This window comes from Cynocephalus volans, chromosome 1 (assembly GCF_027409185.1).
Source record: "Cynocephalus volans isolate mCynVol1 chromosome 1, mCynVol1.pri, whole genome shotgun sequence".
In the NCBI taxonomy this organism is placed as follows: Eukaryota; Metazoa; Chordata; class Mammalia; order Dermoptera; family Cynocephalidae; genus Cynocephalus; species Cynocephalus volans.
The window spans coordinates 125,727,648-125,753,797 of record NC_084460.1 but is presented as its reverse complement, the minus strand read 5'-3'; the positions used below and the strand labels follow the sequence as shown (position 1 = coordinate 125,753,797).

At 41.5% G+C, this 26,150-nt stretch overlaps 1 protein-coding gene across 1 annotated transcript in view; it reads left to right on the top strand.

Moving 5' to 3' along the window:
* The first annotated feature begins 24,565 nt into the window (after window positions 1-24,565).
* ARHGAP31 (Rho GTPase activating protein 31) overlaps window positions 24,566-26,150 on the top strand; it is a 106,743-nt gene continuing 105,158 nt past the window's right edge. Inside the window, exon 1 of the mRNA XM_063108771.1 lies at window positions 24,566-24,732. Coding sequence (XP_062964841.1) covers window positions 24,633-24,732 — 100 coding nt within the window. The 5' untranslated portion in view covers window positions 24,566-24,632. The remainder of the gene's footprint in view (window positions 24,733-26,150) is intronic.

The window sequence follows — 26,150 nt, the reverse complement described above, 5'->3', positions numbered from 1 at the left end:
AATTCTACAGAAGCAGATAGCATACGTCATGAGGGTGTAGGGAGCTCTATTTCATCCCCCAACTCCTCTTTAGGGAGGAATCAAATCATTGATTCATCAGTACTTAATTTGTTGTACTTAGTACGTAAGACAAGGAGTTTGACTGATTGTACTCATTAACCAAGGTGACCAGGAAAAAAAGATTTTTAAACCAATTTTTATTATTACTATATAACTCTTTTTTTTCTTTAATGTATTTGCTGACTAATGTAAGGCTGTCTCTAATAACACCTGAATGGTTGGTATAGAAACAACAGGTTTCCCTAGAGCCATATATAATCCACCTTGTTAGTCTGATTGTGCGGATTATATGTGGGTACAGCTGCTGCTTCGCATTCAAATAGGTCCAGCCTTTATGTAGGACACAGTGACCACAGCAAAGAGGAAAAAATTAACTTTTTACAACATTGTCAGATTGACCACGTGGTGTAAATCTTTTTATCAAAGCACTTTATATTTTAAATTGTTATTTAGTTGGAAAAAGTCTCAATAAACTAGGAATAGAAAGCACTTTTCTCAATCTAATAAAGTGTATCTATAAAAAGCCCACAGATAACATCATACTTAATGGTGAAAAACTGGGTGCTTTTCTCATAAACTGAGGAATAAGGCAAACATGCCTATTCTTGTCATTTTTATGTAGCATTGTATGGGGCCAGCATTGTATGTTAGCCAGTCTGCTTATGACAAAGAAGTGGGGTCCAGATTGGAAAGGAACAAGTAAAACTGTCTTTATCCATAGACGGTATGTTCCTGTGTGTAGAAAATACTGAGGAATCCATACAAAAAGCTACTAAAACATGTTTGGCAAGTTTGAGGACCTGAGCTTAAAATGAAAAAAAGCAATTGTACTTCTATATACTAGCGATGAACAGTTTGAAAATGAACTTAACAATTTCATTCACAATAGCATTGAAGAGAATAAAATGTTTAGGAACAAATTTAACAAAAGCATGCAAGATGTCTGTTGAAAACCACAAAATACTGCTAATAGAAATTAAAGACAATTTAAATAAATGTAGAGACATTTCATATTCATGGACTAGAACACAATATTGTTAAGATGTCAATTCTTCCCAAATTGATCAATAGATTCAATGTAACCCCTCTCAAATTCCAGGAGGTCTTTTTGCAGAATTGACCAATTGCTTTTGTCAGTGGGTAGGCCTCTCTGACAGTTATGGTTAGTGATTTTAGCAAGTTTATCATTGCATAAGGTGCATTTAGCCCTTAGGAGGGCAAAGGGAGGGAGGCTCACCCAGTTCTTGCCAGTCCTAGTTTTAATTTGGTAAGTGTTTTTCTTTAAAGTCCGATTTATTTGTTTTAACTTTCCTGAACTTTGTGGCCTATAAATATAATGTAAATTTCAATTTATTTTTAATGTTTTAGCTAATAATTGGGAAATTTGGTCTGTGAAAGCCAGGCCATTGTGAGACCCCAAGGTTACAAGTTGGCCGAATCTGGGGACAATTTCTTGTAACAACTTTTTTAGTGTTATCTAAGCGGTTTCAGTTTGGGTAGGAAAGGCTTCTACCCATTTAGAAAAAGTGTCCACAAAGACTAAGAGATATTCATATCCATATTGGCTAGATTTTACCTCTGTGTAGTCTATTTCTCATTGTTCACCTGGCAGTGATCTGTGACTCCTGGCTCCAGATATTCTAGGGGCGGACTTGCTTGGATTAACCTGTGGGCAGACCTCACATTTATAGGTTATGCTTTCGGTTAATTAATCAAGATTGTAAATATAATAAGAACGGCGTAACAGTTCAGCAAGCTTGGTAGCTCCCAGGTGGGTGGCTTGATGCAGTTGGAAAATGAGAGTTCTTCCTAATGCCTGGGGAAGATAGATTCTTCCATCAGGGAAACATTTCCATTCCTTCTTGTCTGTAATTGTTTCGAGAGCCTCTGCATGTATGTGGGCTGTGGCAAAGGCATACTGGCTGTCAGTGTAAATATTGATGGTTTTGGTTTTTCCCATTTTTAGAGCCTCAGTGAGGGCAATTATTTCAGCTTTTTGAGCAGAAGTTCTTTGGCTTAAGGCTTGAGCCCAAATGACCCAGTCTAAAGTTACCATGGCTGTCCCAGCATACCTGATTCCATTGGAGACAAAACTTCTTCCATCAGTGAACAGCATTTCATTGGGCTCTGTCCAGGGCACATCAGTCAGGTCCTGCCACAGGCCTTGGAGAGTCTGGATTATTTTGAGGCAGTCACGGTTGGGTTGTCATCCGGGAAGAGGGTAGCCAGATTTAGAGCCGTGGTTTTTAGGGGCTGATCTAGAAGTAAAGCCTGATACTGGGTGAAGCAGGAGTTGGTGAGCCAATGTTCAGGTGCACTTTGTAAGAGAGTCTGTACAGAGTGGGGGGCCACTAAGCATATGTCTTGTTGGCCTCTTTTACCAGTAAAGCAGTTGCTGTTATGGCTCAGAAACAGGTTGGCCATCCTGTGGCTACATTGTTCAGCCTCTTGGAGAGGTAGGTGATAGGCCTCTTCCATGGTCCCAGGGCTTGGGTGATCACCCCCTTGGCAATGCCTCACATCTTGGCAACAAACAGGCTGAAGGGCTTCATCAAATAAGGTTGGGGACTTTTTAAATCCTTGGGGGAGGTGAGTTCAAGTTCCAGAGTATCCTCCCCCAGGGTCAGTCCATTCAAAGGCAAAGAGAGGTTGGCTTACTTCGGCCAGTGGGAGGCTGAAGAAGGCATCCTTAAGATCTAGCTTTTTGGTTTGTTTCTCTTCTGGACTATCTGTCATTAAAGACCTTCTGGGCGATTTCAACCAGCTCAGATAACAATTTTCCTTTAAATCCTTCCTGTCTTTAAAGCTTTCTCCTAATATCTGGGGCTGACTGGGTAACAAAGACAATATTTATCGCCCGCCGGTTTTCTGGGGTCTCAGGGTCCACATGAGTGTAGGTCCTGTAAGCCTCCATAAAGTGTTCCAGGAAAGCAGCGGGGGTTTCGTTTGGTCCCTGAATAGTTTCACTTACTTTTGATAGGTTGGTTAGTGGGCTTCTGGGCTGCTGTGCGGAGTCCCCTAAGGAGAGTCTGGTGATACAGGTGGAGAGCCCCCTTACCTTGGTCTGTGTTTGAGTCCCACCCGGGTCTGTTAGAGGTGAACATGTGTTCGAGGTGAATGGAGTCATCAGAGGGTCAGCCATCGTGACCGGTAACAGTTTTCAGGGCCTCCCTCCAGATCCACTTGTGTTCTTCTGAGGTGAAGAGAGTCTGCAGGAGCTGCTGACAATCATCCCTTGTAGGCTGGCGGGTAAAGAAAACAGTCTCCAGGAGGGAGATGAGGCCCTGAGGTTTTTCTGAGAAAGGAGGAGTTCCTGGATCAGGTGGGGCCTGTTGGAGAAGAGGAGGGTTTGGAGGAACAGCAGGGAGAGGCAGTGCCACTCGGAGTATGCAGAGGGAAAGATCAGGTGGGGGACCGAGAGGGGGGTTTGGAGGAACGTCAGGGAGAGGCAGTGCCACTCCAAGCATGGGAAACCAGGCAAAGAAAGTACAGAAATACACCCGTAGTTCTGATCAATTGGTTTTTTAACAAAGTTGCCAGAGCAATTCTTTAGACAACTGTTAACACTGTGGAGTTAATAAGGCTGTATATTTTTTTTAAAGTAATGAACAGAGTATGCTTTATCAACTAATTCACCTTTTTCTGAGGTGTTTTGTCAGGTAATACTTTTGACCAACTTAAAGTCATGTTTTCCCCATTTTCTCCATGAGTGGAAAGAATGCAAGCAAACCTGTGTTTAACAATAAGGTCAGCATGACATAAAGTAACAAAAGCCAATAACTCAAAAATGATGTTGACATTCTGGGACTCATCTAGCAGACTTACAACAGTTTTTCAAATTCTTTTCTTTGGTTACAGTATATTCAGAGATTAGATCATTGCTGTTATCATCAACTCCCCCCCAATTTTTAAATCTTTTCCAGTGAAGGCAGAAGAAGTTATTAAAGAAAATACTCTTATCTTAGTTTTAATTTTTAAAGCCACCTCGGGTCTTCAGAAGTGTCAGAGAGTACGGGAGGCACTGTGGAGGAGGCGCTCTTCTTTGGAGAAGCTGGAAGAGAAGGCTTAGTTAAAAGTACAGATGGTGTTCTATTTCCAATCGCCTGGGGACACTTTTTTATGGCATCTTTTTAGTCATGATAGCTTGTCAGAGATTATATCAGTCCAAACCTGTATGTAAGGGGATTGTCCCATAGACCTGTTTGGAGAAATTTGTCCCATTTGTTATATAAGACCACAGTTAATAACACACAAAAGCAAAACTGGCAACACACAAAAGACAGACAAGTGGCCACACCCAAAATTACTCAAAGATATCCATAAACACAACAATCACAATGACAAAGACGAACAAGAAACACAGAAACACAATTCCTATTGACTTGCAAGTCCCAAATACATAATTTACATTGACTTGCAAGTTCCAAATACACAATTTCTATTGACTTGCAAGTCCCAAATCCAAATCCAAATTACTATTGGGCCCAGCGACCTCTTGGGAGCCCAAGGACTAGGGGAGTTAATGCTGCATCCAGCCTCCCACTCAGTCCACCCATTGGTGCACCATCCCTTACCGAGATCTCAGCTACCTGGAGAGTGAATAAAGTGCCCTGTCTGCCTCCAGGGAGAGTAAGAGGAATAGCTTCTCTATCTTCTCCTAGGAGACAAGTGCAGAGAGGGATATACTCACGAGAGAAACAATCTTGCTGGGGCCTCCAAAATGTTGTGAGGCACCCTCCCACAAGAAATGCACTTACACACCACTCGTGCAGAAAAGGGCAGTTTATTTACTCCAGCTGGCCAGCAACCGTCTCCCAATGGGCAACCAAGGAAGAGCGGTAATTGGGCTCTTGTGGGGGTTTTTAAAGGCAAAAACTACATCCTGTTGGCACACGGGTTTGTCCAGGCGCACAAAGCAAGCTAGAGGGCTAGGTCACAGAAGCCAAGAATGAGCTGTTCGAGCAGTCAAGCATACAAGTTTTCATTGGGTATGGTTCCTGTTCCCATGTAATAATTCACCGTGTACGGCTCCTGTTACTCTGTAATTGTTTTTTGTTTCTATGAGAAGGTCAGCGGTTTCTCATGCAGAAGGGGTGGGGTAGTCTGCAGGTCAGACAGGGTGAAAAATGGAGTTACTTAGGTTAAGCAAGCAATTTTACAGAAGCAGATAGTGTACATTATGAGGGTGTAGGGAGCTCTATTTCACATATAAAAGTTATGTCTACACTATATTGTAGTCTATTAAGTGTACAATAGCATTATGTCTAAAAAACCAATGTATATACCCTAATTAAAAAGTGTTTTATTGCTAATGTTACTGAACCAAGTGGGATCTGTGTGCCTGCAAGCCACAGAAAGCTAATCACTGAAGCACCTGTCTTTGCAGTAGATAAAGAAGGTTTATTCACAATGCAACAATGTGAGAAGGGTGGAGAACTGCATCTCAGACCTGCCTTCCCCACAATGGGGAAGATGATGCTATAATGGGGAAATGGTAAGTGGCTCTGTAAGGCATGGGGGATCATGATTGGCTAAATTGTTTGAAGGAGTCCCTCAGTGATCTGCACATGCTCAACCATCTGCATATTCAGAATATGACAGCATCAGCAGAATCTGGAGGTGGAGCCCTTGGCTCTCTGATATCAAAAGGTCAGACATTCACGCATGTTTAGAGATGTCAGTGGGCTCAGCCAGCCTAACCCAGTTTGTGTTGGGCCAAGTTAACTCCAACAATCCTGTAAAAAAAACACCTTAGGCACACAAAACATCTCAGGCACACAATCCATGACTTCTGCACCAGAGGTGTTATCTTAAAAGGCAGATAGGAAGAAACAGAATGAGAGGTTAGTCATGGAAATTTACTGAAAGAAAAAGCAATTTAAGTAGGGAACAAACTAACCGAAAAGTATGGTTATACTAAAAAATGTTAATAATCATCTGAGCCCTCAGTGAGTTGTTATCTTTTTGCTGGTGGAGGGTCTTGCCTCAATGTTGATAGCTGCTGATTGATCAGGGTGGTAGTTGCTAAAGGTCCGGGTGGCTGTAGCCATTTCTTAAAATAAGACAACAATGAAGTTGGTGCATCTATGAATGCTTTCTTTCATGAAAGATTTCTCTGTAGCATGCTGCTGTAGGTCAAATGTTTTTCCAAAACTTCATCTATTGGAAAGTTGATCTCCATTTTAACAGTGGTAAGAGGATGGGAAATCCAATTATGATATTTGAAAGGAGGGGCATTTAAGAGGTGATTAGATTGTGAGGATTGTGCCTTTATGAATGGATTGATCCATTCATGGAGTAATGAATATGGTTCTGATGGCTTTATAAGGAGAGCAAGTGAGAAGGTTAGTTTTCTCTTGCTGAGCTCATTTTCACCATGGGATACCCTTGTCACTACAGGACTCTGTAGAGTTTCCAGCAAGAAGAAGGCCCTTACCAGATGTGTTCCCTGGACCTTGGATTTCCCAGCCTCAAAACCATAAGAAATAATTTTTTTCTTTATAAATTACCCACTTTCAGGTATTCTGTTATAAGCAACAGAAACAAACTAATATACATGTTATGCTGTTTGATAGCATTTTACCCACAGTAAAACTTTCTTCAGAATTGGAGCCAATCCTCTCCAACCCTAGCGCTGCTTTATCAACTAAGTTTGCTTAATACTCTAAGACCTTTGTTGTCATTTCAATAATGTTCACAGCATCTTTACCAGGAGTAGATTCTATTTCAAGAAACCACTTTCTTTGCTCCTCAGTAAGAAGTAACTTCTCATCTGTTAACATTTTATTGTTACTGGGCACAGATCCAGCTGCCTGCCCCCTTTCAAAAACAAACCACTCCAAAGTCAAATGATGGCAAAAATGGAAGTCAGCTTTTATTCAAGAATACCAGTGACCTGAGGAGAGATGTTAGGCTAACCCATCTCCCCTGTAAACCTGATGGAGAATGGCCAGACTAAAGCTCTCTCAAAGACTCAGATTTGCTCAGGGGTTTTTAAAGAGAGGGTTGAGGTCTTATAACACCAAGGTTGTGGGTTCAGATCCCATTACTGGCCAGCCACCACAAAAAAAAAAAAAAAAAAAAAGAGGGGATTGAGGGAATGGAATGTGGGAAATGAAAAGCAGGGGGGAAGGGAACATGCAAGGGGTCAGATGTAAATTATCACCAAGGCTCCATCTGGTTTCTGCTCCCATTCTTGCTGTTATCTCAGGGTCTGGGTAGCATGTATCTTGTGCCAAGTAGCAGCATCAGGCTGGCTGGAAAACAAATTTACATTTGTGTAAATAATGTCAACTTGCCTCATAACCAAGGTTCAAAATACCAAATAACCATTGGAAAAGAGAGAACTCAGAGAAATGCATGCCAAGAATGAAACTATGTCCTTTTAAAATCTTTTAGAGCTCAAGCGGTTTTCAGTCCCAACATGTCTTCCACCTGCTCACTCCAGCATTATCATGAGATTGCAGCAGTTCAGTCACATCTTCAGTCTCCACTTCTAATTCTAGTTCTCTTGCTATTTCCACCACATCTGCAGTTACTTCCTTCACTGAAGTCTTGAACCCCTCAAAGTCATCCATGACGGTTGGAATCAATTTCTTTCAAACTCCGGTTAATGTTGGTATTTTGGGGCCAGCCTGTGGCTCACTCGGGAGAGTGCGGTGCTGATAACACCAAGGCCACGGGTTTGGATCCTATATATGGATGGCTGTTTTGCTCACTGGCTCAGCGTGGTGCTGACAACACCAAGCCAAGGGTTGAGATCCCCTTACCGGTCATCTTTAAAAAAATAAAAAAAAATAAAATAAAATAAATGTTGGTATTTTGACCTCCTCCCATGAATCACAAATATTCTCAATTGCATCTAGAATGGTGAAACCTTTCCAGAAAGTCTTCAATTTACTTTGCCCAGATCTACCAGAGGAATTGCTGTCTATGGCAGCTATATCCTTACAAAATTTATTTCTTAAATAATAAGACTTGAAAGTCAAAATTACTCCTTGATCCATGGACTGCAGAATAGATGTTGTGTTAGCAGGCATGAAAACAACATTAATTTCCCTGTACATCTCCATCAGAGCTCTGAGTGATCAGGTGCATTGTCAATGAGCAGTAATATTTTGAAAGAAATCTTTTTTCTGAGCAGTAGGTCCCAATGGTAAACCTAAAATATTCAGTCAATCGTGCAGTAAACAGATGTGCTGTCATCCAGGCTTTGTCATTCCATTTACAGAGCACAGGCAGAGTACATTTAGCAAAGTTCTTACAGGTCCTAACCAGCTGCATTAGCCCCTAAAAAGAGAGTCAGCCTGTCCTTTGAAGCTTTGAAGCCAGGCATTGACCAAGATTCAAGTGATACAAAGTATCTTCTTTGATGACAGAGGAATTAAATTAAAAATCAATAATAAAGACATCCTTGGAAAATCAAGTATTTGACAACAAAACAACGCCTTTCTAAATAACTCAGAGATCAAAGAAGAAATCAAAAGAGAAATTAAAAAGTATTTTGAACTGAACAAAAATTAAAACACAAGATAACAGAATTTGCAGATGCCACTAAAGCAGTACTTATAGGGAAATGTGTAGCACTAAATGTCTATATTAGAAAAGAAGAATGCTCTCAAATCAATGATCTTAGCATCTACCTTACAAAACTAGAAAAGATAGAGCAAATTAAACATAAAGTAAGCAGAAAGACAGAAATAATAAAGATCAAAGCAGAAATTAATGGAATAGACCAAAATCTGTTTCTTGAGAGGATCAAATAAAAAAAAAATCTGGTTCTTGAGAGGATCGATGAAGTAGATTAAGTTTTAGCTAGAGTGATCAGGAAAAAAAAGAAAAAAATCCACAAGTTACCAATATCAGGAATGAGAGAGGTAACACCACTACAGATTCTACAGATACAAAAAGGATAATAAGATTACTCTAAATAGCTTTATGACAATAAGTTTCACAACTTAGATAAAATGGACAAATTTTTGAAAGACATAAATTATCAAAGTTCATTCAAGAAGAAATAGATAACATAAACAGCCCTATACCTATTAAGAAAATTGAAATTGTGGGTAAAAGCCTACCCACAAAGAAAGCTCCAGGCCCAGATGGCTAGTGAATTCCATAAACAGTTAAGGAAGAAAGTCTACACAATAGACTATTCTAAGTCTACACAAGCTTTTCCCAAAAAATTGAAGAGGAGGGAATACTTCCCAGTTCATTCTATGAGACCCATATTACCTTGATGCTAAACCCAGTCAAAGACATTATAAGAAATTAAAACTACATACCAATATCTTTCATGTATACATATCTAAAAATTCTAAACAAAATTGTAGCAGATTGAATCCAACAATATAAAAAAGGATGATACAAAACATGACTAAGTGGGGTTCATATCAAGAATGCAGACTTGGTTTAACATTCAAAAATCTTTCAATGTAATTCACTATATAAGAAAACTAAATAAAAAAAACTATATGATCATCTCAATAGATAAAGGTCATGCATTTGACAGAATTCAAAATCCGTTCCTGATTAAAAAAAATTCTCAGCCAACTAGGAATGTGAAAGAACTTCCTCAACCTGATTAAAGGCATTTATGAAAAAACTACAGCTAACATCATACTCAATAGTGAAAGACAGAATGTTTTCCCATTAAGATCAGGAGAAAGACAGGAATATCTTCCATCACTGCTGTTGCTTTGCCTCCCACGGATTTGTCACCCCTTTTCCCCTGGGTGATGGAGCCACCAAAGGTTACTCAAAGCCCATCTCTTCTGAGCAGTGAAAAGCCCCAGAAATGGGTTAATATCCCAGAACTTCTTCAAGTGTGAGGCATTTCTTCCATTTGGGAAATTAACCACGTATTGGGGTTCTCTTCCCGCATTTATTCTCCAGACCAAGAAGTTACAGGAAGAGACATAGGTGGGGTTTTGCTAAGTACAGTTTAACATGTTTTACAACAGAAACTGGTAACATTCAGTAAAAACAAGTCAGATGACATTCTGTTAGGCAATTAAGTGATTCACTAACAAAGGCTTGATTTAGCAAACATTCCTTTTCCCTCTAGCAGCTTTTTAGTAACTTTACATATCAATTAATAACTTGTCTGTCTTTGAGCCAGCAACCTTGCTGCAATTCTTATCTTGCAACAGAGACTCAATAGCCTGGGGAAAATTTCCTGTCCTTTGCAAGGTCAATATTTGAAACTGCAAGGCTTTGGAAAACCAGGACCTGTGAGGTACATTTGTTTTATGAATCCTCTACAACTACATTTATCTGACATTGTACATGTATGTAAAATTTCTAAACACAATTTTAACAATTGAATCTAACAATATATAAAAAGGATAATACATCATGACCAAATAGTGTTTATTCCAGAAATGACAGTTAGCTTTACATTGAAAAATCAATGTAATTCATGGTATTTGCAAATTAAAAAGAAAAACATATAAAACCATGTTTAAAAAAGAAATAAAAGGAATCTCGATTAGAAAGGAGAAAAAGAGTCTTTATTAATTGATGACATGACTATCTCTATAGAAATTCTAATGAAATATTTAAAAAGCTACTAAAACTAATAAGTGAGTTCAGCAAGGTTGCAAGATACAAGCTTAATATACAAAAATGAATGTCTACATTCTGGTAATAAACAACTGGAAATTTAAATTTAAAAATGTCATTTACAATAGCATGATGTCAGTGAGAAAGATAAATAAGCCAATAGTAAAATGGGCAAAATATATGAAGGGAAAACTGCAGATAAGGAAATGTAAAGACATCTTTATTTTATGAAAAGATACTCATTCTTACTTCTACTAAAATAAATGAAATTCAAATGCCAATTAAAACTACACAGAGAATTAGTGGCACAGATTTTTGTTTAATTGTATTGATGTGAGTGTGGGATAACAGGCAATCTTTTACCTAGCTAGTGAGAGTGTGAATTAGTATAACTTCCACTGAAAGCAATTTGTCAATATTATCAAACTTTTTAAAATTTAAAATTTTCTTATTTTTTTGCTGTCCAATATGGGGAACCAAACTCTTGACTTTGGTGTTACAAGGCTGTGGTCTAACCAAGTGAACTAACCAGCCAGCCCCAAATTTTAAAAATGCACATTGCCTCTGATCCAACAGTTCTTCTGTATTTATTTATTCTATAGATATTCAAGCATATGTGTCTACAAGTATCTTCAGTGAAGCATCAATTGTCACAGCAAAATCAGAAACCAACTAATGTCATCAATAGGCCCCTATTAAATTAATTATGGCATATCCACATAATGGAACACAATGCCATTTAAAAAGGAAGGATCAGTAATTAGATAAAAATATAAATATAGATATGGAAGTATCTCCAAGGTATACTCCTATTAAAAACAAAACAAAACAAAAAAGCAAGATTTCTCACAGTGTACTATCATGTGTGTGGGGAAAGAATATACTCGTCTGCTTATAAAAGAATAAAATATCTCTAAAAGGACATATAAAAACTAATAAGAGTAGTTGCCCTGGAAAGAACTGAATGGCTAAGGGACAAGAATGAAAGAGGGACTAATTTTTTTTTGCTGTATATCTATTAGTTCCTTTTTAATTGTGTGGTTTGTAAATTTATGCCTTCTTCACAAGTAAGTAAAATAAAAATAGTATAATTAAGATTTTAAGTTTTGAAGAGAGGAACTTAAAAGTTCTTGTCACAAAGACGATAAATTTTTGTGATGATGAAGATGAATTTGCTAATTATCCTTAGTTCATCACTATACATTGTATACATGTATTAAAATATAACTGCACTCCATAAATATGTACAATCAATATGTTTCAATTAATAAATAAATACGTTTTTTAAAAAGACTGCAAGTTTTTAGTGATGTAATAAGTAATGCCTATATCAATTAAAAAAGAAATGTAACTACAAACTCTAAGTGAAACCAAACTGTTTTTAAGAAGTAGCATAGAATATAAAGCAAACTATAACGTGATATAATTTGAGCGAGTTATGCAGTGTAAGAAAGAAGAATTTACTTGACTTTAATGCTTGTTTCATTCTCCTTTGTATAGCCCGGGTTTAGAGATACTGGATTAGTTTCTTATCTTCTGAACTGATCACTCTGTATTCTGTAGCAAACAATATTTGTGTAAGTATAAACAATAAATCATAAACTAATTTATTGATTTCAATTGTTAGAGTCAATCAATAGATACAATGCAGAACGATTAACTATAATTATGGAACAAACTGCAAATACTATAAACCCTAAGATTATAAATGTAATGGTAAAGAAGAGAGAAACTGGGAGGTGGCTGGGGATATTGGGGTGGAAGGGAGAAGGCAGGAAGGGTGAACAGCAGTATGGGGTGCTGTGTCTCTCACACTACCTGGTAGGGAATCAAGCATCACTACCTACATTGATGAAACAAGGATACAAAGTTTAAGCAGAGTATTTAAATTTATAATAACCAAAAGGAAAATAGGAAGTAATCCACTTAACAAAACACATGAAGGAAGAGGATTGGAGAGGAAGTCTAAGTGAGCTATATTTCTCATCATTCATAGCATGGAGTTAACAGACACTGAATAAAGTAAGTAAATCAAGAAATGGTATAAGCATAAAAGTTATCATTATGGTGCTAACCACCAAAAGAATTAGAAACAAACTCTTGAAGGTGGTTACCATTGGGTAGTAAGACACGGGGGTAAGGAGGAGTTTTGGGGAGTGAAGCAGGAAACTTACTTTTTTTCCATTTAATGCTATTGTGTATCTTTTGAATTTTTTAACCAAGTATGTGTATTACTTTTAAAATAGACATTACTTATACAATTTTATCATTTTAGTTTTGATTAATTTTCGGTTTAAGGCACAGGAGGAAAGTATAACGTATCTATTTTTAAAGTTTTATGGTCTGAACGTTTATGTTTTCCAGATAAAGCTAAACCACTTCACGGCCTGTCTCTGCACGGTATTATTTTCCAGAGAAACACTAACCCACATCCAAAAATAACAAACGGCAATTGAAATCCTTACTGCATTGTCCTGAAAACATCAAAGGGGTACTCCATTCATAATACATAAAAAAAACCTCTTAAAATCCTCTCTCTTACCCTCTCGCAATATCTCACACCATATGGTAGCTGCTCCCAAATCTGTCTTCTCCCTCTCCTCAAACTTTTACAAAATGCATCCCACGCTGTCTCTAGACTCCTCTACTCTCCATTTCCCACCCTTCCCTTTCTAGGCCTATTCTCTTCTAAGTCTCTGCCCTTCAAAAACAAATCAAGCTTCCCCTGATGTTGATTTCATCCCTTTACCACAAAGAGCCTTCTTCTTAGTCTGGGAAAACTAGCATCATTGTAATATTACTTCTAAAGGAAACCCAAATTCTAATTTCGAAAAAATCTACGACAAACAAACATTTGAGACATAACCTGCTGCAATCTAGTTGCAAAACTTTAAGTTTCTCTATTCTAAGCATCTTAAAGAGAGGGACTGGTTTTCATTCATCTTTGCAGTCACTGAGCCAGCAAAGTACTTCACACATGGTAATGCTCACACACCAAAGCACATGGAACTATTGAAACTGTAGTTTGGAATACAGTTTTTATGGGAAAGGGTGTGGGGAGAAGAGGAAGGAAACTAATGTTTACTGAGTATCTGCTATGCAGCTGACACTACGCCTTTATAGTGGTGATATATCTCTCTACCTTCTTTTCTTCTTTTTTAAAAAGATGACCGGTAAGGGGATCTCAACCCTTGCCTTGGTGTTGTCAGCACCACGCTCAACCAGTGAGCCAACCGGCCATCCCTATATAGGGATCCGAACCCATGGCCTTGGTGTTATCATCACCACACTCTCCCAAGTGAGCCATGGGCCGGCCCTTACCTTCTTTTCTAGATCATTAATCCTCAAATGGGAGCAAGAGAGGCAGGTGGAGGAGCACATGAAGTTTGAAAGAACCCTCTTTGTGATGCCATTATTCCCCACTGTGTGTGCAAACACACACATCATAAAACATTCTCAACCCCCTGACACATATGAACTAAGACACTTTTACAAATGGGGATGTGTCCAAAATACTGTTTGACCTTTAAATGTTGGGGATGAAGGAGAAAGACTGGGAACCATGGACAGAAACGCTACATGTTTGTGTGTGTTGTGTGTACGTGTATTTATAATACATATGTATTCAAAGATGTCCACTAGATGGCAACACCACATCTCAAACATGAACGATTCCTGCGATGCCCCTTCTGGAAAGCTGGGGCACTTAAATAATATAAGCCAAATTACTGAGAGGCCAAGATATTATTATACACAGTTTTAGGAGTATGCAAATTAACTTTGTGATGATGGTCTTGTAAATAATTTTTTGAAATAGAGGCTAAACTTACAGCTCCACCATTTCTAGAATGTACTTGACTTATTTTCCATGCAAAATACTGTATTAATGCAGATAAATTAATTCCCTTACTAGACCATCTAAATTTCATATCTATCTAGGCTTCAAAGCTAATTGTGAGACTAATGTGAGTGACAAGGCCAGGACTTGACTCCAAGTGGATTAACTCTGGAAGCTAGGTATCTAACCAGGACGCATCTCCACCTCTCACTGAGGTGAAAGGGAAGTGGCCAAGGAATGCTGGTGCCCCTCCTCGTGTTTGCCGCCTTCCCCCACCCTACACATCGCTGCCAGATTTAGTTGATACTGAGCTGCTTACTACAGGATCATCTTTAGACTGGACTGTATAGCACACAGTCCCGCCTTATCTAGCTCCTCCTCCAGCACAAGTTGGACATGCCACCAATCTGTCCCACACCCAACCACACTGATTCGCTTTCCATTCCCTGACCAAGTCCTGTTCTCACATACCTCTGTGTGTCTTGAAATGCTCTCCTTGCTGTGTGGAAAACCCTATCCCCTATTATCTCCAGGAGTAACTAGTCACTCTTTAAGTTTCCACCAGGTCCCTTCCTCTAAGAGACGCTCTCTGACTGCCAGGCCATCAGGCACTCTGACTTCAATGTACTCATTCTGCCGTTTATGTGTCTCACAGTGTGCCTGGCTGTCTTGCCACTAGAGTGAGCTCTCTGCAAGGGCATGGTGGTGGCTTTCCAACTTTGTGTCATCAGCACAGAGGATGTTCAGTAAATTTGTTGACCAATAGGTCAAATAAATGGATAAGTGCCAAGTGTAATAATCAGCCCTCACAGTCTCTTAAAAATTTCAGCATTCAGGGGCTGGCTAGTTAGCTCAATTGGTTAGTGCACAGTGCTGATAACACCAAGATCTGGGGTTTGATCCCTGTACTGGCCAGCCACCAAAAACAAAATAAAATTGTCAGCATTGAGGTCCTGGGATACAGAAGGGAGATAACTCCTTCATCAAATCCCTGGCAGAAGCATAGGAGAGGAGAAGGAGCAGGGGTCCCAAGAGGCCCACTCAAGGGGGCTGCAGGGCTATTACAGCAGCTCCACAGAGCTTGCTTGCTCTGGTACCCCAAAAACAGTTCTTCAAAACTTTAAAGTATGTGGGAAGGAGTCCTATCTCCCACATTGTACCACCCTCTACATTCTAGGGAATCCCTGGCTATTTTTGTAACTATTCTCCTTGACCTCCATTAGAGCTCCTTGCTGAAATCAGCATTTGTTTATATAAAATTGCTTAACATCCATGCCAGCTAGAGATGCAGCTATTTCCTGGGGGCTCCACCAAGAGAGACTACTGAGATTACTTAGACTATTACCAATTTGATCATTAGAGTAACCAAGTTCCAACTCAGGATGGGTGGCTAGTTTTTTCCCTTAATTACGCGGAGCTGTATTATGTTTGCTAGGGCTGCCATAACAAAGTACCACAAACTGGGTGATTTAAACACAGAAATCTATTGTCTCAAAGTTCTGGAGGCTAGAAGTTCAAGATCAAGGTGTCTGCAGGTTTGGTTCCTTCTGAGGGCTGTAAGGAAGAATTTGTTCCATGCCTCCATCCAGCTTCTGGTGGTTTGCTGGCAATTTCTGGCATTCCTTGGCTTGTAGAAGCATCACTCCAATCTCTGCCTTCATGTTCACAATGCATTCTCCCTGTGTAAGTGTCTGTGTCCACATTTCCCCCTTTTATAAGGACACCTGTCAGACTAGGGACCCATACTACTCCAGCTTGACCAAATCATAACTATACATCACAACCATCCTATTTCCAAATAAGATCACATTCTGAGGTACTAGGGTTTAAAACATCAACAGAAGAATTTTGGGGAGACACAATTCAACCCATACCATTGGCCATATTTTCTAAAGCAAAAATAAAGACACATCCTTTGGCACATGGTTTGCATATGGGGCAGAATGTCTGAAATCAGGACTGGCTGGGAAACATGTACGTATAGGGGAACCATTTTTAAGAGTAAATCCAGGTATGCTCATGTTAACTGAATGGTTGTGAAACATCCACAGGGGGACACCCAATTGAAGAAGTTCTACTAAATACCCAGAATTGGAGTAGAAATCTGTGACTGCTTTAAATAATCTGGTCCCATGAAATCAGATAGGACTTCTCATGAAATCAAATCAATGTGAGTTATATAGACATACACACAGAAACATATATATACATGCACATCCATGTTTTATTTTGAAAAAGTGCACAAGTAAATAAGATTTTTGTGTATTTGACTAGTTTCTTGTAGGATCAGAATGGAGAATTAAATACATATGTATTGAGGACTGAAAAAAGCAGAATGTTCCCTGAAATAAATACAAGAGTTTTCAAGTATGATTTTTATTACAAACTGAGACCACTTGCTCACCACTCCCAACCCCCACAACTTTGGAAACATGTATCTAAAAGGTGTACTGAAAAGCAAGAGAAATACACTATCCAACTTACAAATGCTCACAATTTTAGTGGTGCAATTATATACTGAAAATTAAATAAACTTAAAGTCTTATAAATGTATTTTAAGTGGGACAAGGGACCAGGATGGGGAAATGAGAAAAAGACTCCAAGAAATTGGATAATGATGGAGGAAACAGAAGTCTCTGTCAGTGAGAAGATAAATAAAATCACTCCCCTTTATGTATCAAGCACTTAGCCAAAGTGCTAGGCATTTTCCTTATCTTATTTAATCCTCGCAACCCTACAAGGTAGTTATTATCACCATGATTTAACAGATGGGGGAATGAGGCTCAGAGAGGTTAGGCAATTTGTCCAAGGTTATGTGCCAAGTAAGTGGCAGAGCCAGGCACCTAACCCAGGTCAGCCTGAGCCACGGCCCACAGCCCAGAGCTGGGGAGGAGCCTGTGGGAACCTGAGAGCTTCTAGCAAGTGCCTGACAACACTTCCTCTCACCAGAGACCTGAGCAGGAAAACCAGGCATGTAGGGAAAACTCAGTGGAAGGGGAGGGACTGCCGAGGGAGATTACAGGGCATCAAGGCCTAACAACAACTGTATATTGGGAAAACAATTTTGTTCAAGAGGCTATTTATAGGGATGTTTTTCCTCAGCACGACCTCCCCCCCATCTCCTCCCTTTTGTGTTAAAAGGCGCCTGGCAGATTGGTAAAGGGTTACAGGCAGCGGACAGGAAACTATGGAACACAATGCACGGGGCGGGGACAGATCCCCACCCACCTAAGAAAATCGCTTGCTCCAGGACTCAGAGACCCTGGGGGGAGAGAGATAGGGCTCGGAACCGTGGTTCTACTCCTTCTGTGGTTGTCTTTCTTCAAAACAGAAGGAAGGCAACATGCCAGAAGGGGTGCAGAACAGAGTGAAAGGGAAGCAGACGCAGGATGAGGCAACCGAACCAAACCAAATCGAGATCATTGAAATAAATCAAATAGGCAAGTCCTTCCCTGTCCTGAGGACTCCTAGATTCTGTGAGGAATGCAGATTTTTCTACCCAAAGACTCTGTCCACTTTGGGAACTCCAAAGATACAGCACAGGGGGCAAGAGAAATTATCCTAAACCCAGCTGCTGAGACAGACCCCAGAACCTTCAGCCAGGTCCTTAGGATAGACCCTGCCAGACTTCTGGGGGCTGCTGCTTATAAGAACAGCCCTCACCCTCTTTCCTTCTGGGCCACTAAACTGGGGCCTTAAGCCAAATGGATCCAAATTAAGACTTAGAGCCTAAGTCTGCCAGACCCTGTACAGATTCAGATGTTGGTGTAATAGTAATTCAACCCACAGCACTTGGTTCTCCCTCTGGCCTTGTGAGGTCTCTTCTCCACACGTGACTCTAAAAAGGAAGTGTCTTGCTGCAGTTTGGCAGCATCCAGTGCCCACAGTGGAGTGGGACAAAGGGGTCTTGTGCTGTCTGGTTTGTTCATCGTTTCTGAAATCCTGAAGCCTCATTTAGTACTATGACTGTGCCTATGGGTCAAATGCCATGGTTTTTAAACACTGTAGAACACAAAAGATCTCCAAACCTCTTATTTTTGAACAATATATGAATAAATTAGAGTATAATTTAAATATTGGTGGGGGAAAACTTATTTCTCAAATGATTTCAAATACTGTGTGCAGATGATTCATCTAATATCTGGTCCTAACCTCTCAGCTTCTACTCAGTCTGCATTTTATGCTATCAAAGCACCTTTCCTCCTGAGAGTTCTGATGTGACCCTTGGTGTGTAGAGAAGTATGTTCCATCTTTCTCCAGAAAATAGTTTTTACCCTTACCAGCCTTCAGTCTTATAAACCTGGAGTTGTCTTGGACTCTACCCTCCCCTATGTCTAGTCTTTTAAATAAGTATGGGATTCTGAATCAGCAGGCAGTGGCACCAATCCGTGCATGTTTATCATAAAAAGTTAGACTTCATTTGTCTTTTTCTTTCTCACTATTCCCTGACTCTCTGCCTTTCTACCCCCAAATGCCTAGCTGATGATAAAGCAACTGAATTATGTTTTCAGTTGTGAAGTGAAGATGTAAAGCAGTGTCTCCAGATGATTTTTTTTGCTCTGACTAATGCAGTTTTGCAACATTAGGAACTGAAAGGGAACTGAAATATACAATGCTTCAGAGAGAGAGAGATCATGTACATATGGAACAGTAATTACTAAGTCTGTTCTTCAACTTTCAGGCTGGAAGTAGAGCCATTAAAAGCCCTCCCTTCTTCTCCATTCTTGTCACAGCACCTGCTTGCTCTTGGAAGCCCTTTTAGAAGCAAAACTGGCTTTTACAGTTACAGAGATGGTGTAGCAATGAGAGGTCAGCTGGTCAGGATGGGACACTGATTCTGGTTCTTGCTTCTTCAATCTCATCAAATTGACCTCTCCTCTACTTAGTTCTTTGTTGTGTTTTTTTTTTTTTCAATTTAATGAAAAGATCATAAAATAACAGTTTCTCATTGCTGTGCATTAGGACTGCATGCTTCTGGATGATGAGTTGTTGGTGAATCGCTTTTCTATGACACTGGAGGGCTGCATACCTGCAGCTGTGACCTGAATTTATCCAAACTCTTGAGGGAAGTGAACTCAATGTGATGAGTGACAGTGGTGGTGGCCAGTACAAGAGTGTGGTCCCAGTGTCCCTCCCCACTTCTGGGAAGGGCATAAAGTAGGACATGATCCCTCTTCTGGTTCCAATCAAACAAAACAGCTTTAACTCCTTTCCTCCCCCTTCCCCTTGAGGTATTTGCAAATGGGCCAGTGCCCAACTTAAGCCCCCCTCCCCCTGGTGGGGGGGGGAAGCAAGTGATGGGTGGGATACAGAGAAGTTCCCCTTAGTACCTGATGCCGTGGGTCCCCTCCAAGTGGAGGGGGATCCTTGGGGATCCTCACTGCCCCAAGTGAGGTCCATTATGCAGTATTTTTTAGGTTAATAAATTATAGTAATAAATAGTAAGGTGAGGTAGCAGGAGGGTTTCGCAGTAGAATATTAAAGTGGGGTATCTGAAGCTGGGGGCATCCTAGGAAGGGGGTCTTGGGCAGCCTCAATTCCCGTAGCTCACACTCACCCCTGGGTTGGAATGTCAGACTGAGGCTCCAGTCAATTCTGTGTGATTAGGAATTGGTAAAGTGGACCTCCCCCAACCCCACTAAGGATGCTTATGCAACCTCAGTTTGGACATTTAGAGGCAAAAATTTGCAGCATAACCAAAACTTGGGAGCCCTTGTACAGGGAAATGCACTAATGGAGCTTGGCATAGACAACTCTCTAGAAGCCCTTTTGCTCTGGTTATCCTCATCCTCTCCTGGCTGCATAACCTCAGGGCACTGGTGGCTGGGCTGAGCTGGGGCACAAGGCCTCTCTCATAGAAAAGCCTGACCTAATAATTGATCTCAACACTAGAAACCACACAGCACCTTTAAAGCAGGGGGAAGTCATGGGAGTGGAGAAATGGAGAGAAAGTGAGTGAAGAAATGTATCCAGCAAGAGGACGAGCTAACACTCTAGTACACCAGAACATGGAATTCACGGCCCATGGACAAGGAATCATATGAGCATTTAATTAGTTAAGTACTGGGAGGGGAGGGAGAACACTAAAATTGCTGATTGCTAACTAGTTTTATGGACAAACCGGGTAAAAGAAAAGCCTTGATTACAAGTGACACTAAAACCTTCCAATATCTGCTGTCTGTTGTCTATACCTATTTACAGCAGAGAAGATTGCCACCACCCTTGGTGATGAAGATGGCACACATCGGTAGGCATCAGTCCTCAACAGGTGCAGATAAGAGGGATCACAGGCAACAACAGAACTCTTCTGTGGTATCTCTCTGTGAGCAATGTGCTTTTCTAGTAAATTTTCACCATGACAATCTGCTAAAGATGTAATTTATATTATCATCAAATAGCTTAATTATTCCTTCAGTTACCATTCCTACATTATTCCTACATTCCATAAAACCTTGCTTCCTAGGAAATCCGCAGCCCGACAGAAGAACCCTTTGGAACCCAAATCTGATTTTCTGCCATGGACCCAGAAAAGAGTCTGCTTAGAGGAAGCAAGAAAAAAGAGAAAAATGGGAAGAGGAAGCAATAAGGAGACGAAGGAAAGAGAAAGAAAAATCAAAAAAGAGCATCCAGTTCAGGGCTAGATTCAAGTTTGGCATCTATCATAGGACATGCTCAACGTTGAGACAGGGCAGGGAACAAACGAGGAGGAGGAGAGCTTTCTAGCTCCCTTGGTCAGGTCGTCACCATATGACTTCATTATCCAGCCTGATAAGTTGTGAATTCCTCCCACTATTCAGTGTGGATAATTGATAGTTATCAAATAGAGACAAAGAACCACCACGTGCACATTTCACATCAGGTTAGTTCAATCAGGTGCTCACTTGCCAGGTGCTCAGTACCACCTCCACCCCAAACCCTTAACTACTTGAACCCAAATTACCATGAGGCAGCAGCCAAAAGATCTCTCGGGCTGTTCCAGGTTGAAAATTCTGTGATGGCAGAGTCTTCTTGGGAAATCCTAAGTAGAGAGTAGAAGAATCTTAGGGCTGTGCTAGCGTCACTAATTAGCCTTACCAGTCACCTCGGTAGCCCTGTTTTTTGACAAACTACATCTGCTGGGTTTGATGGTGATTAAGGGAATCTTGTACATAGCTAAAGTTATACTGTAAAGTGTTTTGAGAATTACTTGTAAATTACTGTTTCCATACTTAACTGATAGACTTTATGAGCAAGACCATCTTTAATAAAAATTTTATGTAATTAAAAATTAATTCACATGTGAATAAGATCTGTTGATTGTTAATATTATTGTATCAATACAAGCTTTCTAATTTTGACAATTGTACTCTCATTATATAAGATTAATATTTGGGGAAGCTGGGTGAAGGATAGATGAGAATTCTTTGACTACTTTTTTGCAAATTTTTTGTAAGCTGAAATTATATCAAAATGAAAAGTTAAAATAATATGTTTAAAGATTTCAAAAGGTAATCCACGGGGCTTGCACATTTATCCATAATTTGTTCCCTGGGGAGCACAAAGTCAGAAAAAATTGTAGGTCTTCAGCTTCTCTCCTTTGCTGACAAAGTGAAGAAATTCACTGTAGGTCAGATGAAAAAATAAATATGAAAGTCCTTGCTGAAGTAAATGCCTAAACAAATGTTAATAGTGGTAATTATAGACTCCTATGGAAAGTTCACTCTATAAATAAAGGAAAAGGCCATTGTACTTAATATCCTACCAGATATTCTCCAAGCAGCTACAAAACGCTCAGAAATTGTTGTCCTGGCAGTAAGAAACAGGGAGTCATTGAAGGGTTTTGAGCAAGGCAGGCATATAACAACAGCAATACTTCAGGAAGATTCGTCAGGCCTTTAGTACATAGGATGGATGAAGTGGGAGGAGACTGGACTCAGCAAATCCCACTAGGAGTTACTCTAATAATTGAGGAAAGGATGATCCTCACACAGTGGACCTGGAAAGGGCTGAGCAGAGAGGCATTTTGAAGGACTCATTGGTCTGGATGGGACTAGCCTGGAGGTGGGGGCAGGAAGAGAGAAATGAGTCAGTGGTTACTTGAAGATGTCTCGCCAAGATGACTAGGGCATTGCTGGTCAGACTGAGAAAGATGGAAAATGGAAGGAAGGAGAAACTGTACACAGAGCTTTGGGGCACAAACTCAAGTAGCTTGGGAGGTCAAGCGGATGCAAAGGGAGGAAGACAGTGGCAAGGGGCTGCCTAACAGGGAGGCTCATCTCTCTGAAGAGGGTGCCTCCAAGGGGGTTCTCACTACTTGGCATCCGCAGTCCTTGCCATATGGGAATGCACTTGTGGTGTAACCAGATCTTCCATTTTTTTGCAAGAGAAAGCAGAAATCCCAATCTCTTATGTGAAATCTCTTAACTCTTTAATGTTGGCGACTAATTTCGAAAAATTTTAAAACATTGCATGTGTCAAGCCAAACACATCTGTGGGCCAGATTTGGCAGACTAGCTACCAAGTTGTGACCTCTGACATAGAGGAAAGGTCAAGGGTTAAAATTCATAAACTGTCATGGTGATACTAAGGAGATAAATGACCATAAAAGGATTCAGTAACTAAAATACTATATATAAAGCTTTTGCCAGCAATCTGAGCTGTATGAATGTTCCTATCTTTCAAGCCTATATATTGATTTGCACTTATGCAGGAAGTTTAATCTAATCCTCAAATGGTTAAATCAAAAGAATTCGAGTGTGTACTGTGTGCTGAGTACACAGAAGTCAAGGAATTTTAAAAATAACTGGAAAAGAAAAAGCATGCCCTCCTGAAACAACTTGAGACAAATTATAAAACAATCTGACAGACTGCTTTCTCTATCTTATTTTAGAATATCTAGAGGTACCTTAAATCTACCCCCAAATCACTTCCATATAACAAACTTTGCAATAATCGTTCGCGCGCGCGCGCGTGTGTGTGTGTGTGTGTGTGTGTGTGTGTGTGTGTGTGTGTGTGTGTGTGTGAACTTGAATCTGTCACCACAAACCCGACTTCCTGGGCAGTAGTTCTAAAGCCGCAGCCTCTGGTGGCCCGAGGGTATCCTCGCCACGGCGTGGGAGGGAGTTAGCTGGGGTCGGGGTGCGTGGATGTGGGAGGGGGGGCTGGGCGTGGCCAGCGTGAAACCGCTGCCTGTCAGGTCGCTCCGGCCGGAGTCCCCGTCTTTGTTTCTGTCATTACTCTTTGAGTGTTTGTGTCGGAGAAAGGCAGGCACAGAAATAGAAAGTGTCAAAGATAGGATGCCCATGAGGACTAAAGCAAGGCAGAACTTTTTGAAAGTCCTAGCTAGCAGCTCGCTGCCGAAAGCCAGCGCAGCGCCTCCTGCCCTCTTCGAAGAGCCCTGCTGGCGGGGCAGGAAGCGGGCGGCTCGGGCGCGGGTCCTCGCGGAGAGCGGCGGTTTCCTCTCGGGCGGCCGGCAGTGATCTCCAGAGAGGCAGAGCGGCTCTCAGGAGCGCGCGTTCTCTCCCCCAGCCCGCACTCCCAACCCACCCACCTACTTCCTCCGGCTCCACACACACGCACAAGCACAGAGCTGCCAAAAATTTCCACCCTCCGCCCCCCTCCCTCGCTGACTTCCTTCCAGCGTTTCCTGAGCTGGATGATCCTAGGATTTGTAAGACAGGAAAAAAGGCAGGCGTGAGGGCGGGCAGGAGACAGGATGCTTGTTTTTCGCTTCACCACAGCCGTCTGAAGGCAGCACCGCGGGCCCCGGGCAGAGGACCCGCCGCAGCCCTTGGGCTGTCCCCTCGCCCCTCGCCGCTGCCCTTTCCCCCCGCGCTCGCGTCCTCTCCCGGGCGCTTAGCAGAAGCGGAGGAAAGCCACCCGAGGACACCGCAGGAGCCTGTGAAAGTCCCCGGGACTCCAAGTGAGGAAGTGACACTCCCAAGCTAGCCGGCCCGCGGCTGCCAGCGCTGCACGGCCTCCGGCACGGCGGCCCCGGAGGCGCGCGGGGTGGATTTCTGGCTCGGCGGGCTCGGCCGCGCGCCCCGGGCCCCATGCGCGGTGCCCCCCGCCCAGGTGCCTCTGCTCGCCGATGCGGCCCCCCAGAGCCGCGCTGCAGCGGGTGATCTAACCCGGAGACCATCCAAGCAGAGGGGAGGGCGAGACGGAGGGGCAACCTCTTTGGGACTAACTCATGAAGAACAAGGGTGCCAAGCAGAAGCTGAAACGCAAGGGAGCCGCCAGTGCGTTTGGTTGTGACCTGACGGAATATCTGGAAAGCTCGGGACAGGATGGTAATGTGCCTTCGCCCTTTTCCGCCCTTTTTTGTTTGAGGGAGAGATGGACCCTCTTGGGTTGTTTTAGATTCAATTCACAAGTTAATGTATTCCAGGCCTGTGCGCTCATTGTACTTTTTTTTTTTTTTTTTTAAGAGTATATGATTCTTAATATGCACAGCTCTGCCACCCCGACGTGCAGAGGCTGTCAGTCCTTCCCTCTGTCTCACACAAGCCGTTAATGGGCGGTGCTGCTTCAAGTTTAACCGGCCACCTCCAGGGCTGGGGATGGGAGCTGAAGAGGTCCTGATCCTCAACTTTGGATCTGGGAAGGGAGGGACGAGGGGCGGACATGTGGTATGGCGATCGGTGGGCTTCCCTGGGTACATAATTATGACCTCCTTAGCTGTCCCTCCTGGGCTCTCCAATTTCATCCACTCGCATCTTTTTTTATTAATGTGCTAGAAGGCTGTGGGGGTGGGGTGGGGATCCTGGCTGGGGGAGTGGTTGCACAAACATTTTCTGAATTTCTGAGCTGATGCCAAATATATAGCACCTCCTCCCCACCCCCTACCCCTGTTTCCAACCCCCCCCACCCCCGACACACACACACACACACACCCTTTACCTCTTCTTGGCTTTCAGATTAGCATTTGGTGTGTCAGACAAGAAGAGTGTTGTAAAAAAAGGTCAGAGGGCCTCGATTTTAAAATAGTTTAGGGTAAAAGAAAAGGAGAGTGCCTCTGTTTGGGTCAGATTGAAAAAAGAAGAATCTAGCAGAGTAGAGACAACTTAACATTTGTTGGGGGAGGGGGAAAGAAAACAATCTACAGTACAATAACAGCACTTGAGGTTAGAAGTTTTTAATCATAGGAAAGCTGAGAAAATTGAGCATTAAATGACTCCTTTTGTAAGGTTGACTGGTCCTGCACTTACCCATGACAAAAAGGCCTTGTCTTTAGAAGCTTCAGTGATTGAGAAAATAGCCCACTATATAAGCTGTGTGTTTATACATAGATATATACAACAAAGGGGAAAATTTAAGGGCTGTGTCACTGTGCAGAATAACCTGACTCTAGGAAAATAATCTCAAAAACTATTTGATTAGTACATATCAAATATGCATCTCAAAAACAGTGCAAAGCTTTTGTTTCACTTCCGTTTTTTGAAGACTCAGCACCACCTAGTAATTTGCAGTGGTGTGATATTCCTGTGGTATTCCAGAGTTCAGAGTCTGCTGTGTCATTAGGACAAATGCCTCAGTATTTTAGAGCTTGGGGAACCACAGGTCTCCAAACGGCCTCTTTTGAAATTATGGCATAAATGAGTCAATTCATTGAATCCTCATCAACAATCAGGAGAGGCAGATTTGAAACAAAATCACTTGGACTGAGTTTTTTTGAATGTGAAAGAACTCCCAGGATGCACTCCCAGTA